The following is an 18,430-nucleotide window of genomic DNA, read 5'->3' on the forward strand; positions in this document are numbered from 1 at the left end:
GTTCATCTTTAAATGATGGCATTTCGTCTGAATTTACCAGTGTATCTTACGCTACAGTGGACGATGCAATTCGTACCATCAAAACTGTTGGATCAGAGCTGAGTTGCTCGACGCATCGTTAGCGCTAACCATTGGTTAGGGACCGGTCATTTATTAGAAGGGGGTGGGCTGGTGCAAATGGGGTGGGGGTCATACCTTTTTGTGCAACTTAAAATGGGGGGCTGCATAAAATTGTGCAACCATTTCTGAGGGGCCATGTATTTTTGTGCATTCCAATTTCCATTCCACAAAAAAGAAACAACAGTGAAGGAAACAACAGCAAGTCAAATATTATTTATTATCAAAATGATAGCATAACAAACCAACATAACATGGTGTATAGTAGTCCTTTAACATTGGAAAAATAAACTTCATGACTATTACTCAGTATTACTCAGTATCACTGTCCTCTGATTCACTGTTTGAAGAGCTGAGAGCGGGCAAGTACTCTTACAAGCTTGATCACTCATAAGCCCTCTTTCCATCATTTGCTTTAGCCAGTAAACTTGTGTCCCTTTTAAGGATACATTTAGATCAGCCACATTGACTTTCTTTACTCGAATGTCACCATAAGACAGTACTTTGGAGATTAAAGCAAAATTATTTTCTTCTCGTCTAGCTTTTCTATTCTGCGCCTTTCTCTTATTTTCTTTTTTTGAACGCTTATTTGATTTAAACTTCAGAATGTGTCCATGAAACATATCCTTAAAGTGCCATACAACTACGGCATCAAATTGTCAGCTCTTTTTCAAGAAATCGCATCTTATATATATTGTAAAACATTCTGTTCCTGCAAACCACTACTTTAAGAGGATATATTAATTTATGGACAGCCACTGTATCATTGGAGAGATGTTCCTTGAATATGTAAAAGGAGCCTGTAAAGAAAATGGTGAAAGTGGCACACTCTGCGCCTTCTGAAGCACAAGAGAACAATTCTGTGAGAAGATTGAACATGTTGCGAGGCCATTTCCTGACAACGAAAGAGATGGACATCATTACCTTCCATTTTGTATAAAACCCCAGCAAACGACAGGCTTGTCGATGATTACATGCTAAGGGTACAGCTAAAAGCAGCATACGCATCAGGGAAGTGCTCCTTGGATGATCCCACCAGTATCTCGAAATTCTCAAGAGAATTTGTTGTGGTTGAGGGATGCATGAAAGACTATTTGGAGCATTTGACATTACTCGATCTTAAGAAAGACAAAAGAAAGAAGGAAAGACTGGGTAAAATGTCAGCTGAGGCAGGCAAGACATACCAAGAACAAATTGGAATGCGATGTTTAAAGATGGCTGCCTTAGAAAGCAGACAATAGCAGTTATCGATAAATGCTTGAAGCATCACGGGCTTCGCACTACATCAAACAAGCATGCAAAGCTAATGGAGGTGCACAGGCACATTATTCAACAACAGATACAGGCTTTTACACAAGAAGAGGGAATTCCACTCTGCAGTAGTAAAAAAGGAAAAGGAATACATATATTCTGATGATGAAAGCGCTCAAACAGACTATGTCCTTGCCAAGATTGGCTCGAGTTCAGAGGATGATGATGAGGAAGGGGATGATATTCAAATCACAGTGACAACTACTACATCTGAGAGGAGGGCTACTCGATATTTGCTTTAAATAGTTCAGTGAGTTTTATTTAATTTGTATTTTAACTGTTTCTGTAGTTGATGGTGGGTCATCTTATTTCATGTAGAAACTCAAAGGGGGGCCACATTATGTTATGCAGTGGCAAGAGCAGGCCCACGAGAAATTATGTATAAGAAAATTAAAATGCATCAGCCCACCCACCCGCCCCTCTAATAAATGACCGGTCCCTTAAGAGGTATTAAAACCTATAGGTTGTTATGGTATTTAACCGGCCGGGTTAGCGCTAACCATGCTTTGAGCAACTGGGGCTAGGGCTGTTTTATGGCCAAAACAGATATCAAGAATGCTTTTCGTATCATTCCCATTCGACCTCAAGATTACAACCTTTTGGGAATTTTTTGGAGAGGATTATATTATTATGACCGCTGTATGTTGATGGGTTGCTCTAGCTCTTGCAAAACTTTTGAAATTTTTTCTTCTGCTATCGAATGGATTACCCAAAAGAAATTGCATATCGATCACGTTTTGCACTTGCTGGATGATTTTCTTATAGTTTCTCCCACTCACAATTTGTGCAAACAACAGTTAGATTTGTTTTAATCTTATGTCATTATTTGGGCATTCCTATGGCACCGGAAAAAACTCTTGGCCCATTCTCAACCATTTTATTTGCGGGTATTGAGTCGGACTCTGTCAAAATGGAGGCACGGCTACCTCCTGATAAGCTAGCTAAGTGTCAGGACTTAATTTCGGGTTTTCTTAGACATCGCAAAGTTACTTTACGGGAGATTCAGTCTTTGACAGGGTTAACTTTGCATGTTCAGTAGTTGTTCCCGGTAGGCGATTCCTGCGTCGTTTCATTGATCTGACGCTAGGCATTCCTAGCCCTCATTTTCTTATAAGGGTGACTCGGGAAGTTAAAGAACTGAAGATCTTAAGGTTTGGCAGCAATTTCTGTCTGGTTTTAATGGCCGTTCCTGATGTATGGTCTAAGTTGCATCAGCTACAATTGTATACAGACGCATCCGGTGCCATAGGTTTCGGCGCAGTTTTTGGCAAGCATAAAATGGTGTGATGGTGAATGGCCAGAGAGCTGGCGTCACTGCAACATTGCATTTCTCGAATTTTACTCCATCGTCTTTAGCCTGCATCTCTGGGGGCATTCATTTAAGGATCAGCGTGTGTTGTTTTTTACTGATAACGAGGCTTTAGTATATGTTATCAACAAACAAACTTGTCGTGACAAGGACTTAATGCTTTTTGTGCGTAAGCTGGTTCTGGTTTGTCTTCATTACAATATTTGCTTTAAAGCAAAGCATTTTCCAGGCGTACAGAACAAATTTGCTGATTCTTTGTCTCGGTTACAGTTGCAGACTTTCAAACAGATGGCACCAGCTTACATGCACGAAGTTCCCGCAGTGATACCTCCTCATCTGCAGCCTCTCATGTGGCATCCATAGCTTCCGTTTTACTTCGCTCTAGAGTTCAGCCTTCATCCATACCGACCTACCAGCGTGCTTGGAGGCTTTTCCTGCAGTTTTTCATCTCTACATTTCAACTCCCTTTTAGGGCATGCCTATTTCATCATCCGTTCTCGCCTTGTTTATAGCTTATCTGTTTCTTTCTCAGTGCGCTCCATCCACTGTGATGACGTATGTCACGGCTTTGGGTTACTGCCATAAGCTTCAGGGCTTTTCAGATCCCTCTAAAGTGTTTTATGTCTCGCAAATGCTTAAAGGTTTTAACAAAGTTGGGTTTCGCCTGGATAGTCGTCTTCCTATTACACTGCCAATTTTAGATAAACTGCTTTCCGTAGCACCTTCTTTGGTCGGTTCCTCTTATCAAATTTCTCAGTTTCAGGCGATGTGTTCCCTGGCATTCTTTGCCTTTTTACGCATTGTTGAAATGACTTCCACTGGTGGGGGCAATGAGAATTCTCCCCTCCAATTTTCGCAGATTAGTAAACTGCTCAATGCTTCGAAGGAACTAATCGCATTTAAAATTAATTTTGGAAACTTTAAACATAGCTACAAGGAACGCCCCTTTTCCATCACAGTATCTCGCCAGCCACAAGTTTGCCCTGTGTGAATTTTTGGCTAAGTATTTGGCAATGCGGGGATCCAGACCAGGCCCTCTGTTCATTACGGTGGATGGGGCTCCACTTTCTAGATCTTATTTTTCAAATCAGTTGTCGTCTGCTATACAGTTTTGTGGTTTGTCCCCTTCAGTTTACAAGGGGCGCAGCTTTCGAATTGGTGCTGCTTCCCATGCTGCAGATAAGGGGTTATCCGATGCTCAAATCCGCCTCTTAGGACGATGGAAGTCTAATGCATTTCAAAAGTATCTTAGAATGCCTAGTCTTTGTTCTTAAAGCTTTCGTTTATTAGCCATCCAGCAGGTGCAATTTGCCTTAGTTTACTGTGCTATATATATATTTTTCACCTTAAGTATCAGCTAGCATGCGCGGCTCTTGCTTTTGGTTTACATGCAACCATTATTTTTATAGAGTCCTAAAGTGATGACGTCATAAAAACTAAATTTATAAAATTATGGGATTTTTTCATATGATTGGAAAGGGCATGATGGAAAATGCCTACTGCCAAAAGTCAGCATCTTATTGCGATTTGGGGTCGAGATATTAGCTCTGTAATGGCCCGATGACTCCACACAAATTCTTCTAATTTTGCCTCATTTCCAAACGTTTGGAACTGAGTGCTGCACTCGAATGCATGAGTTATCCTTAGCACGTCTTAAGGACGGTGCCTACTTTTGTTACTGCGTATACGTTCTGCGCATCTCGAGATGCTCGGTGGTGCCCACTAACACAGGGATATTTGTGCGCGGTTTAAAACTATGCAGAGAAAGCAGAACTTAGCAAGTGCTTTCGGTATCCAAAAAGAAAATAGGGGGTACTATGCATTTTTTTTAAGAGATAATAAAGCTTCAATTTTGAAAAAAAAAAAAAAAACGCCATACATTGCTTTGTATTTTACTGCTTTTTAGAATAGTTGTTGCTTATTCATCTCTAAAAGAATGCGTGGTTAACCCATATTTTCTTTTTGGATTTCGATAGCCCTTGCTAAGATCTACTTTTCCCGCACAGTAATAAACCGCACAAAAATACTTCAGTATTAGTAGGGACCGTCCTTAATGATCAGCTCAACGGGTGAAGTCACATTCGACTGCGCGCGCCTGCAAAAGTGTTTCGACTAAAGTTAAAGTGAATGCATGAACGAAGTGGAACGCATGATGTTACTCTATTATTCTTTACGAATTGAAAGAAGACAAAACATTGATGACACATGTCATAGGTTTATTTCTACTACACTAGTCGCATACATATTTTACATTTGATTGAACTATCCGGTCACCTAGAAGCCGCTTCTACCACAGCGAAAAGCAGAACGAGAAATCATGAAATGCGTTAAAAGTTTTAATTGGTCAGGCTCATCATATTTGCACAAATTTCGTCACCTAGCTAACGTCATGTCACGTAGTGTGTTTTCGAAAAAACAATTTACACTTTTCTAAGTCAAGTGGTGGATATTAAAAAATTATTCCACAGGGTCGTGTTAGATGTCAGTTAATAGACAGCTAACTCGTCAAAAAGTGCCTCGTTGGCTATAATCATCTGATGTCCAACAGGCGCGAGTGGAGTAATTTAAATTTTGCTAGATCTTGTTAATTTCATTTTAAGAAGAACAACCACAGAAAATTACTAAATGACCGCTACTTCTTGGCATGGTATAATGGCTGATATTCCTTGTCCGCTAAGCCAATCAAAAAAAAATGGAATTGCATTATCCGATAATCCAGTTGTTAATAATTTATAGCCCAGAAAATTTTAGGCACGGTTCGGATGAAAGTGGTACGCGTACCAAAAAAATAGTACTGATTACTCATTTACACATCCTTTTTTCTACCGTGCCAAATGATGTGCAATTATGATTTGGTACGGGTAAAAGGCTCAACATCTCGGCCAGCGAACTTGATTCTTGCCTAGTGCACATGCTGCTTGCTCTGTAAAAAAATGGCGGACGAAAAGTTCTTAGAATTTCTTCTCTAAAGAAGACCGCGCGTGTCGTTCCAGCAGGAAATTTGGAAATCGACCTTTCTCTCGTCTACTTTACAGAAGAATAGAAAAAGGCGGAGGTACAGGTTGTCATTTATTGCATCACTTCTCGCTTGTACTTCTGTTGAGCGACGGTGTTGGACACTGACACGCAGTGGTCAGTGGTTCGAGATAGTGGAGACAGCGTTCACAGAAAAAGAGTGGTATGACAAATTCCTTAACATCTTGGTCCTTCCATGCTATCCCGCGAGATTTTCTTGGCGCCTTTTGCAGCGTCTTCCCGCTATGCGCCATCTTGAGTGAATCGCGGGCCGATTTGCACATGCTCTCCCAAATTGGTGTTGACCAAAGGCACGAGGGCTCATCAGAAAAAGTTAGTTCTGCACGGCTAATCGTTTACACTGCACACTTTATCCGAGCTGGGCTAAATTTCAGGATCGCGTACCAATTTTGTCCGTGCTCGGACTACCTCTCGACATGGTCCGAGCACGGGTAAAATTTTGGTCCGGCACGGATGGGGCAAAGTCGTTTACACGACTAAATCTATCCGTGCCAAACCAAGTTTTTCGGTACGCGTAATTTTTTAATCCGAGCCGTGCCAAAAATTTTCTGCCGTGTAAATGGGGCTTTTAAAACTGATTCAATCAAATTTAGCCAAAGAACGGCATAATCACCATGACACGGCCCCTTTAACGCTTACGCTGCATTAAAAGTTAAAGAAAATCTCTGTTCCATCGCTTATTTTAACTTTAGTTTGAAGCAGCCCAAGTCAAAAGGTAGCACTAAACGAATTTACAGGAACCTATATCGTTAAGCTTAAGACCATAATTCAAAACTGCTACTGATCCCAATTTAAACCATCTCCGGATGTTTTGTTATTTGAGTAGCTAGTTGACAAATACGCATCCTCTGTGGTTAGCATGTCAGTAGATTTAATTGAGAAGTCATCGTTGTTATTGTAGAATGTAATCATTCATGCTTGTGGCTTTTTCCAGACAACTGTGGTTGTGACCAATAAGTTACTCAGCTTGTGGGTGGACTTGCATAGAACGGATGTTTGGGCTACAGACATGAAAGAAAAAAAGTAGCAGAACTGCTTCAATGCTCTGTACACTAAAATCATGGGTTTTACCATCAGTACTGGTTGACACAACAATCATTCTTTTTTTCTTAATTTCTCTCACAACAAATGCAACAAAGTTGTTCACAGAGGGAGTAATTTTGTCCAGTGGAAAATTAGTCACCCAACTGCTAAGGTACAAAAGTTACTGTACATTTTATGCGCTATACAGCGCCTTATCCACTAGTTAAAGTTATCCGCTCTTTAAACAAATGGGAACAGGTTAGACAACCTGGGTAGGAAAAATACTCAATGACTTGTCCAACAAAAAAGCAAACAAATAAGAAAACAAGCAAAAGATAACACCATGAAGATTCCGGCCTTAAACCAAACCTTTTAGTTTTGTTGAGTGTTTTCAACTTCTCTCGTCGATTCCAGAAGATTTCTCCAATCAGCGTCAAAAACGCTACAAGCAAACCAGTACCCATGACCACATAAACACCCAGCATGCTCTTCAGATCGATTCTCTTTTGTGACAATGCTAAGAGGAAAGAAGCAAATGCTCTTGTCAGCAAAACCATTCTCCACAGCTCAAACATGCCGAATAATGAAAAGAAGTTTTGTAAAGAAAGAGGGATTGTATACCCTTCATTCGTTATTGCAAGTTTTCAGCCATGAATCTAATGCCAATATATAGCTAGCTGGGCAAGTGTTTCTCTGTGAATCATAAAATCACGAGCGTTTTCAAAAGACAGCCAGATTGTAACAAAGGACCCAAAACCATGTAAATATTAACGCGAAATATAACAACTTTTCACGCAAAATGTACCATTAACCTGAAATAATGTACCATGTTTATCTGTTCCCCGAGATCTCCACAGAAACGTGAGCAAATGTTTCTGTTGGCCAATGTTCTCAAAACCAAAATATAGCCTCCATAAAAATTCGCGGCTGTACAAAAAGAATATTATTATTATTATTATTATTATTATTATTATTATTATTATTTATTATTATTATTATTATTATTATTATTATTATTATTATTATTATCATTATTATTATTATTATTATTAAATAATAATAATAATTTATTAAAATATTCCACACAAATTGCTATTTACAAGTTAAAAGTATATAAAAAAAAAAGAGCTATTAAAAAACCTATTCACATTTCTTTTCGATTAAAAAAAAGATAATATTTTTAAGCAACAATGTTTTTGTAAAGAAAAAGAAAAAAAGAACAAATGTCATGAAGTTTTTTAAAAAAAATCAAATTCGGCATTTTAAAATCGGTCTACTTGATAAAAAGAAAAAATAATAAATAAATAAACAAAATACGCATCTCTCAAATGGCCCCTTCTGCAGTTTCAATGTCAATGTCCGCGTTCTTGATGTCACGTTGCATTCTTCGTAGTGTCCTAGAGCCTCTAAGACAGACGAGTGCAGATCTTAACAGTGCAAATGATATTCGGCTCCTGATCCATGACATGGTTTTAGCATATTGCTCCCCTTTCTTGATAGCAATCAGCTCCGCTAATCGACTATGGTATCTCAAGCATTCATTGCCCATTCCGCCGGTTGTAGTGAAGACCAAAGGTGTAAATGTTCCATGCTCAATGTCGAGAACTCTCCTTGAGTACAGGCGCTTTTTCTCATTCTCATGCATACGATAGATCTGTTGCGGCTCCAGGTCCTTATACGATTCAGCATTGGGGTGGCAAACCCTTACATCAAAGAATGCCGATCGTCGTTGCTCCCAGAACCCGCGTGCATGGATATCCAATCTTGCATCTTGTGCTTTGTTGGATCCTCTACTTAACTGTTCTCCAGAGATGTCTAGGAGAACTGGCTCAGTCTCAACGTCACTGCAAACTGTACTCAGGAGTTCAGCCTCCAGATCTCTGAGCTCATTGTGACGCTGAATGACGAAACCTCCTAGTTTACAGATCATAGAGTGGTCAACTGTAAAAACTTCCCCACATGCACATGTGGAAGGGATGTCATCTATTGGCCAGTCATAGCGTAGTTTAACAGCGTCGCGGAACTGCCTTTTATTGAGGTTAAAACCCAGATCTTTAAGAGGGAGGACTGTAAGCCACGCCGATGATCCTTTTTCCGCCGCCAGATTCAGTGCTCGCTTAGTCTTACATGGTGCCATCTCCTTAATACACTCTGTTCTGTCTACGAGTTCCTTTGATCTTTCCCTTGTTACTGCCTGTTGTGCTGATTTTACGAGGGAATCTTCTGGTAGCTCATGTGACTGAGATACTATTATTATTATTATTATTATTATTATTATTATTATTATTATTATTATTATCATCATTAGAAAATTAAAGTTAATAGCCGACGTTTCGGCGTCATCGTGACACCATTCTCAAGGCAAAGTGGATAAATTAATGCGAAGATTTGATTTCTATACTCTACAGTCTCTACAAATTAGCATATTAACAATGGATCGCAAGTTCTTAACGTGAATACCTTTGCGCGAATCGATGCTCTTTGCACGTTTAGGGATAGTATAAGTTTTCTTATGAGAAGCATCTCCTTAATTAGGCAATCAAATTTGTTCGAACATTTAGCCAGCACGTGAAATTGTTCTGAAAGACAAGGAGGTACGTTCGAGTTATGTTCGCTCAAGTAGTGTTTACAAATAGACGACGATTTTTGTTTGTGTCCATGAACGCGTTCGTGGAGGTGGCCGCGAGTGTAACCAACATATCCTGCATCGCACAGGTTACATTGAAATTCATAAACGAGACATCGTTGGTTAACAGTGGCAGGCTTGACTTCTCGAACTTTAAGGTCTTCGTTGAGTTTTCTTCTGATGAACACAGGCTGAATTGTGATCTTGATTTTTGAGCTGAAGTCTGTGATGCGTTTCTTCACTACATTAGCAGAGGCCTGATCTTTAAATGGTATGACAACTCGGATGGTGGGTATAGATATTTCGGTTGATGGAATGTGCTGTTAGTCTGATACTTTGAAATCTATGAATTGCTTGACAGCTGAATTGAATAAGTGCCTCGGGTACTTAAGCTTTAAGAATACCATCGATCGCATTCTTGCGAGAAGTACGACCAGTCGGAAGATATGCGGTAAGCTCGATCTAACATGGTGGTGATTAGACTGCGCTTGTACCGATTATCCACGTGGCTCTGATAGTGGAGTAAGAGGCCCGTATTGGTTGGTTTTACGTAGACCTTGGTCTTGATTCTAGGAGCTAAGTTAAACAGTTCAACACCGATGAAAGGAAGTGAGGCATTCCTTTCCACCTCCATAGAAAACTTTGCTGATGGGTGGCAGTGGTTTAGGGCGTCAAGAAAAATTCCGGCTGATGCTATATCAGGCATGATGGTGAAGGTGTTATCCACATATCGTCGATAATAGGAGGGCAATTTGCCATCTTGATCGAGTTTATCTTCAATGGAGCTCATAAACACGTTGGCGAGAAGAGGACCAAGAGGCGATCCCATTGCGACGCCATCTGTCTGCTCATAGAGATTTCCATTGAACTGAAAGAGTTGGTTCTTAGTGGCTGCGTTGAGTAGTTCAATTAGCTGGTCTCTGGACAGGTTCAGTTCATGGGTCTTGTTAAACCAATCATCATTGACAGCCTTGTCAGCTAAAATCTGGATAGTCTCATCCAGCGGTACATTGGTAAACAAAGAGGTGACATCATAGGATACTAGAATATCACTTCTGTTGATCTCGAGGCTTTGTACTTCGTTGATAAACTGAAAGGTATCTGTGACTGTGTACTGATTGCATGAGAGTGGTTTTAATTTCTCATCAAGCCACTTGGCCAACGCGTTGTTATAAGTATGCGTAGCGGAGAGAATTGGGCGCATAGCAAGTTGTTCCCTATGTGTCTTCGGGAGGCCGTATAGGTGTGGAAGCTAGAACCCTTGGGGCGGATGGAGTCGGCAATGGGCTTGGGTAGTACTTTGGATATGACAGCATTAATTTGCTTTTCCCGTTGTTAAAGTGGATGATAGTATTTCGCTGGCCTTCCTCTTGTTTTGGGTCTCTGTGTATCAACTGGCCTAAATTTGCTGGTGTCATTGATGGAGGCTTCAGATAGCAGGCGCTATCATATATTTTTCATAAGAAAACTTAAACCATCCCTAAACGTGCAAACAGACTCGATTCGCGCAAAGGTATTCACTTGCAGAACTTGCGATCCATTGTTGATATGCTAATTTGTAGAGACTGTAGAGTATAGAAATCAAATCTTCGCATTAATTTATCCACTTTGCTTTGAGAATGGTGTCACGTTGACGCCGAAACGTCGGCTATTAACTTTAATTTTCGCTTGCTTATGTTTCAAGAAATCATTACTGATCAAAAATTATTATTATTATTATTATTATTATTATTATTATCATTATTATTATTATATAAATGATATATAATATTACAATATATATTTTTATTTATATATTTATAATATATATTATAAAAAGGGATTTACTCACTTGTTTCCTGTTCTTTAGGACACATATTGGTGCTCTCCCACCAAGCTCGTTTCTTTCCCTCAAGAAAACCGTTCTCATGCAGGTTCAAGATTGCCAATGAAAACTCCTTCACGATGGGATCATTTCCTTGGAAAGCGACTCCAAGCCCTTTGGCCGAACTCAATCCTGGAACTGAAAACAATTTGATTCTTTAATCAATTAGGTTAAGGGCCTCTTTATATCCGCCCGGTCAACCAAGCTGGCCCGGTTTTCGAGATCTAGCCTCGCGACTATTTCCTTTGTGAATCTCACGAATCGAGCCAGTCTGGTTAGGCCCTATGTACACTACAGGATATAACCACCTTCCCACAGTCACAAATATTCTCAGAGGATAACTCGTCATTTTGATGGCCAGCGTTTAATCTGTTTGTCTACCGATTGTTCTTCATTTGTGCCAATCGGCCGGAAAAAGTGTCCATATCCATTTCCAAAAACTGTCCATCTCCCAATGATATGAGCAACGTGTTGCAATGTCTCTCACTAAATTCTTCTCTGGCCGTCTCGTTATAGAACTATATACATGCCAAGGTTGGAATTGCCGTGCAGCGTGAACGAGTTAGGCAAGTCTGATACATTAACTACTGCAGTTGTGTTTTTAAATTAAGCTAATTATCTGTTGTTTTCTATTCAAGAGTTAACTTGAAATCTTCCTCCTAGCCAGCGTCTTGAAGCATTTTGTTCATGCTCAAAAATAATAACTTATTATTGTTAGACTAATTGTGTCTAACAATCATGCAGCAGATTACCTTTGACATAATCCAACTTATAGCGTGTGTATATGTTCATTTACGTTACTAATTTCGACGTGGATCATCATCTACACACTAAGCCAAGTGACTGAGGTCGAACCAATTTGCTTTGTAAGTGTGAACTTTCAAGTACGACCAAAGACATTTGAGATCAATGAGAGGAAGTGATTACGTCATTGGACGTGGGAATGATGTCACGATTTCCAAATGACGGCCAAAAAGTAATCAAAACAAAAACGTTTTACCCGTCATAAGGTCGCAGGGCCGACGGTTAGCAACATATCTGAGAGTCGGACCATCATAAATAAACACAGACTCTTCTGTTTCTCGTAACCCCTGAATTGCTTCTTTGGTGGTTTTGACCCAAGTTTGTTCAGCTTTAACTCTGTTCCAAATCCTCTGGTGTGTTTCATATTGGCTCGTCTTGAAGAACTCGTAGGCGCTCCCTGATTCTATTAATACTACTTTGTAGGATGATTTAAGGATGTCTTCAAGGTTATTGATTGGAGAGGCGGCGTTTTTCACCGTGAAGAAGGCTGCCAGGTTCGCTGTGTATGTTGACACCCAGATAAGTATGCAGAACCAATAACATCCGGTCAGAATACGAGCTAAAGTAAATGAAACAATATTTTAATTTCTGTATGCCATCCAAGTTACATGAGAAGCAGAAACCCAGTTATTTTCCCCGTGGGGGGCAGAGGTGCAACAGTGGTGAGAGTACTAGCCTCTCACTAATGTGTCCGGGTTTGATTCCCGGAGTTACCTCCAAATTTGGGTTGAGTCTGTTGTAGGTTCTACGGTTTTCCCCTCTCCACAGAAGACCAACGTTGCAAAATTTCAGATCGACCAGGAGCGCACTGACACCTTCGAGACAAGCTTTTAGAAGCTCACTGGTTCTCTGTGGGTGAAGAGGTTCGATTTTCATTTACATCCAAGAAAGTGCCAACAACCATTAACCACCTTAGTTGACACGACCGGTAGTAGGACACAATCATTTTTATTGCGAGAGGCAGCCTGTACGCGTAAAAAACAAAATGTCCTTCAGCCTATTCTTCCAGCATCAATCTGAATTAAAATAGTTCTGACCCTTCACTCTCCCACACCCTTCTCCGAGAAAAAAAAATTATCATAAACAACAACAACTGCAATAGTCGCAATAATGATAATAACACCAACAACAACAACAACAACAACAACAAAAGCGAAATCGCTGGCCAGGCTGGGGCTTTGGTACTTTTGGAAAATCTCAAAATCGATGAACCATCCGATCATAAGATTGAATACCTTTACATGCCTCTACTTTACCTGATAGACTCCTGGGCTGGTTGTCAGCTCCTTGCTGCAACATACAAGCCAGTGTAAACCACACGCTGTTAAAAAAGCTGAACTCCTCCGACGTTCCACGTCCATTCGCGTCTTTGTACCCATAAGGACTGGAGTAGTTTATGACAAACACTGCAACAGAGATGACCACCATACTGGCAAGTGTAGCAAACCAGACGTTGTTATGAAAAGGATTCAAAAACTGCAAATAATCAATTCTTCCGCTGTCGGACGGCGCTTTCTTGAGGAGCATTTCGTAAGTGTAATACATAATCGGTAAACTGAAGTCCACTACTTTCTCTCGTCTTTCCGTTATGGTCAATGCTACAGCAATATCTGCGTGCTATAGAAACAAGGAATGACTTGTTATCCAATTAAGAATATGTGTCTCTACTATAGTACTGTACAAAAGTAATTTTATTGAATGGCACTCAGTTATGTTGGCAAAATTTCAACAAAATGTTAACAGGCTTTGACCCGCCTCAAAACAAAATTAGAAATTATTTTAAATTTTGATGAAACTTTTTCACATCACAAGCAGAAAATCCTGTTGAGATCGACGACAAATGACCTAAATTTCGCTAAAGTTTGTATTCGCTTTTTTTAGACAAAACACTTAATAACTACAGTTTTTCGTGTCATCCACTTAAAAATAACTGGCACAACTTTGTAGCCAGTTAATTAAAATTTAGCATTAAGGAAACAAAGCCAACCCAGTGTACTGGCATCATCAACAAGTGCTAATTAAAATAAAAATTTGACGGTCACCGATCATCAAAAAAAGCTTAGTAGCTGGGCATGTGATCAGTGGGCACTCTCTGCTGGTAGCGTAGCCTGGCCTATTCGCTTGTATTATTTCTAGGCTGAAATGAACACGTTTTGTATCTAGCTCCAGTTGAAATTCTTTAATCCTAAGATCAGTTGTCAAATCGTCAATAAGTCATGGAGAGAAAACAAAGAAAATCACTTTCAAGATGTTTGGAAAACACGAGAAGTGTGTTTCATCCTATTTTCAAACATCTCGAAGATGGTCAAGAAATACACACTTTACGGTGTTTGGAAATCGGATGAAACACTCTTCCTCGTGTTTGATATAACAATTCACAAACCTTATTTATTAGCTCTGCAATCATCCCATTCCACGTTCCATTTTCCGTTTCAGCGCCGTACAGCCCGTCAGGGGAGGGGTAGATGTCATACGTAAAATGAAGTTTCTTAGCAAGTTCCTTCAACAGATCGATGCAATATCCTTCATATGTAACTGTCCCATCATGTTGCTTCTTCATTATCACGAACGGATCTTCCTTTTTGGGCATAAGGTGAAAAGAAAAGCTTATAATGGACGGCGCAGTGATAACAACAACATACGAATAGATTCATTTACGTATTAAATGCTCGAAAGTTTCGTGCATCCTTTTCTATGCGCTAGATCAATCTACAATGCAATCTTTTTTCCGGCTAATTCCAAAAGAAAAAGAAAACAAACAAACAGGTAAACCAGAAAATCTCCACACATGGGAACATTCTCTCTGAAAAAATGGGCCAACAGAGGCTCTCCATTTTATCGGAAACTGACTTATCAACTCATTTATCTTTCAGTTACCATAGCAACAACAACTCTAAGGTTCCTTCCTTCCACATTTCCTCCATTGCTTTGGTTATTCATGTTGGGCCGAATGTTTTCATGAAAGAACGCATGTTTAGTTGCGTTCCACGATCCTATCTAATAAAAAAAGTAAAATGAAATGTGTTTTATTAATATAGTTATATAATGTGTTTTATTAATATATTTATATTAATATAGAAGGGGGACAAGCAGAAGGTGTCAAAAATTGAGCTTCTCTTATTCAGTGCTGATGTGGATGGACAACTGAGGAGGGGGCGTGAGAGATCAAGGTGCTCATAGAGGGATTTTGGGGATAAGTGGGTGGGAATGGATTTCACTCGTGCTACGTTGCTTCCTATCTGGGGATATGAGATCAGTTGGTTTGTTCTGAGTTCGTTGATTTCGACTTGTAATGAACACAAATCGTATGGAATGCTTCGCTCCCTCTGAGAAAAATGAACCCTCTGCAGCTAACGTCGTATGTTGCAGGGGGAGAGAAGTCCATAAAAGATTCAAGATAAGCTTAAGCAGACTATTGATTTGACGGAAAGTTTTTGCATGGAAATTCTACCAATAAAATAAGTTCATCTTTTCAGTCATCTTTGCATGATCATCATATAGTAACTAATATGAAGATATTGTCCCGTTGTCTCAACAACTTAGAGCAATTTAGATTTGCAAAGTGTGCTGGTTTAAAAAAACCCAAACAAACAAAAACGACAACAACAGGAGGCCCGCAGATCTGAAAGGAACATCTTCTGGTCTAAGAAATTTAAAGATGATAAAAACCAGCATAAACAAATGGTAGTAAAAAAAATTAATGATTACGCGTAACCAACCAAGTTGATCGTTGGATGGGGAGTTTTAACAAGTATTCGAAACCGGCGACTTGAACACAAGTAGCAAAAGATAATACTATCTACTACTCATTGGTGAAGTCACTCACCGACCACAAAAACAACCAATAAACAAAAAGACTTTTAAAGAAAAAAAGATGCCAGTATGGTACTTTGCTTCTTACCTTCTTAAAGGAATTGTTTCGAAGATTCAAAATTTCCATCTCAATCCCCTTTCGTTTTCCATTTTCGTCAAACTTGATAGGTCCGGTTAAACCAGCAATGTTGACCTGTAGAGAGTGATCAGAAAGCCTTAAATTGTAAAATGCACAGAGAACCAACCTCGAGATAATTAAAATAGAAAAGACTCGGAAAGTGATCTTCTTATTTGGAAATACTGCTTGGTACCCGTTATAGCTGTAAATTAAAACAGTTTGAACTGTTCACAATTTCTTTGATTTGAATTTACCAAGAGACTGAAAAGCTAAGAGACTGAATTGCAAGGTGTTATTTTCTTCCTGAAACTAAGCTGGCCTTTCTTGAGCTGAATACGTACGTATTTTGAACGAGGTTTTGTTAGCTCATAGATCACTCATTCATTCATTTGTTCATTCATTCGTTCGGTCGTTCGTTCGTTCGTTCATTCTTTGACTTGTACCATTGTGTGCACGTTACTTGCCCTATTTGACAGCTCTACAATACAATCTACAATCTCAAGTGTAAACTAGTAACTACCTCACCTTTATCATGCAGGTCAACATTGCGTCTCTTTCTCTTGAAGTGATGGCAGACCCATTAATCGATGAACATGGTTCTTTGGTTAGAGCCTGTTTGATGACTGGCACGGAATCATAAGCTAGTGCAACGAAGTGCTACGAAAGTATTGAACATTGTCCGGTGAGAACGTTCATGGTGGAAATTAACAATAGCAATAACAACAATAATAATTAAATAGATAATGAGCAGCTTAGCCACCCATTTACAACATTTGTTGTCGAGCGTTAATATTATTCTAACAATTTTACATAAAGTTAACATGGAATTTCTTCTATTTCTTGAACAAAGACAGAGAAAAATGTTTCATATTTTTTATTATTACCGAGAAAATGCCAATGTTTTTTCAGACGTTCAATTATCTCTACCTCATGTTAGGTACACACATGCCACCCTACCTTGTCACTGGTATCGTAATTTTTTTCCACTGCCTTTTCCAGTTTATCAGAAGATTTAATGAAAAGCCTCAATGCTAAAACCACATTGCCTGAGAGACTAGTAAAGTTCCCCGTGACCTGGATTAGAAGTAAAATGTTAATTAGTAAAACCTCCAGTGTTGATAATTGGTTTGCGCCAAACCACTTTTGCTACTTTGATAAAACTGCTATTGTTGAGGTGCTAATAACTTTTTGCTTGGTATTTTAATTGTGATGAAATTCAGCCTCCATGGATGAGAACAGCCATCTATTTAATGTTATTATTCATCACAATGTAACACTGCCTAAATATGGTCATAGTGCACTCAATATTCGTCGTTCGTACACAACAAATGTCCTGCGATATACGTAATTTCGCGTCTTCGTGAGAAAAATGGCGAAATAAAGATTGTCCAAGCTTTTCTGCAAAAAATGTGCTTTGTTATATCCTCCTTTGAGTATCCCCTGCTTTTGGCCAACTTGGCCAACGCCCTGGTTGGCTTAGTATCAGACGATATCCCTCAGGATAATTGTTTTAAAAATATTTAAAGCATGACTAAATATTTGATCATGGTCTATGGAAAATTAAGTATCGGACTAGTAAATGTCATATGCTTTCTTGACACCGTTTACCGTAGACAATCTTTCACTGTTCGGTTGGTCAGACTCAAATCGGAAGTGAACTTCATTTGGATAACCAGTGCTAAGTATTCTATTTGTCATTAAAACAGAACCAAATGTTTGAATATACTAGGTTTTTGCCTCACCTGTCCTTGTAATATCCATTTAGAGTCATTGTTGTGTTTACAAGGTTTCTGACACAAAAGAAATACGAATGGAATTAAAGAAAATATTGAAACTTCAGCATAACAGACACAGGTGGCCGACGCGGTAAAAGTTTGATCCAATCATTTCCTTTCCGTTAGGCTACTAAAAGTATGTACTAATACAATTGAGGTGCTTTCGTGTAGAAGCTAGTATCATCAAATAGAATGGGAAGGAAGAGATGAAAGGAAGAGGAAGAAGGAGGAGGAGGAGGGAAGACAATCAATGTTACCTGCTGATTGAGCAGGCGTTCCATTTTTTCTTTACTTGTGTAAAGTAGAATAACGTCTGGGCCAAGGTTTGTTATTTTCTCCACTGCTTCACGGACTGATGCTGCCTGATCTTCATTTGCTTGTTCTTTCTCAGTAAGCTTCACAAAATTTATGGTGAACTTTGCACTTTGGGATTTGGTATAGAAATATTCAGCTTCATACAGACGTCCCTCTGAAAGAGATTTATAAAGAAAAACTTTGGTCTTGAACATAAATGTATTTATCTTAAGAAGTCGCTTAAAAATTCTCATGGAGGCTTTATTTTTTTTACAGAATTATGCGGAGACTGATCTACACTATGCGTGTCTGTGCTTACAGTTTGAATGGGTGACTTACT

At 39.2% G+C, this 18,430-nt stretch overlaps 2 protein-coding genes across 2 annotated transcripts in view; both read right to left on the reverse strand.

Moving 5' to 3' along the window:
* Positions 1-4,936: 4,936 nt before the first annotated feature.
* The window catches only part of LOC146468975 (glutamate receptor 4-like), a 42,527-nt gene continuing 29,033 nt past the window's right edge, over positions 4,937-18,430 (reverse strand). Inside the window, exons 5-16 of the mRNA XM_085124008.1 lie at positions 18,054-18,265; positions 17,764-17,811; positions 16,979-17,095; positions 16,547-16,678; positions 15,992-16,096; positions 14,968-15,087; positions 14,474-14,668; positions 13,347-13,707; positions 12,287-12,649; positions 11,254-11,424; positions 7,166-7,313; positions 4,937-6,774 (exon numbers count right to left, since the gene is read on the reverse strand). Of these exons, the coding sequence (XP_084980134.1) occupies positions 6,732-6,774; positions 7,166-7,313; positions 11,254-11,424; positions 12,287-12,649; positions 13,347-13,707; positions 14,474-14,668; positions 14,968-15,087; positions 15,992-16,096; positions 16,547-16,678; positions 16,979-17,095; positions 17,764-17,811; positions 18,054-18,265 (2,015 nt within the window). The 3' untranslated portion in view covers positions 4,937-6,731. The remainder of the gene's footprint in view (positions 6,775-7,165; positions 7,314-11,253; positions 11,425-12,286; positions 12,650-13,346; positions 13,708-14,473; positions 14,669-14,967; positions 15,088-15,991; positions 16,097-16,546; positions 16,679-16,978; positions 17,096-17,763; positions 17,812-18,053; positions 18,266-18,430) is intronic.
* On the reverse strand, positions 9,301-10,626 carry LOC146468976 (uncharacterized). The gene has a single exon (XM_085124082.1). The coding sequence runs from the start codon at positions 10,624-10,626 to the stop codon at positions 9,817-9,819; it is 810 nt and encodes a 269-aa protein (XP_084980208.1). The 3' UTR covers positions 9,301-9,816.

Source organism: Pavona decussata, unplaced genomic scaffold (assembly GCF_977016875.1).
Source record: "Pavona decussata unplaced genomic scaffold, jaPavDecu1.1 SCAFFOLD_128, whole genome shotgun sequence".
NCBI lineage: Eukaryota > Metazoa > Cnidaria > Anthozoa > Scleractinia > Agariciidae > Pavona > Pavona decussata.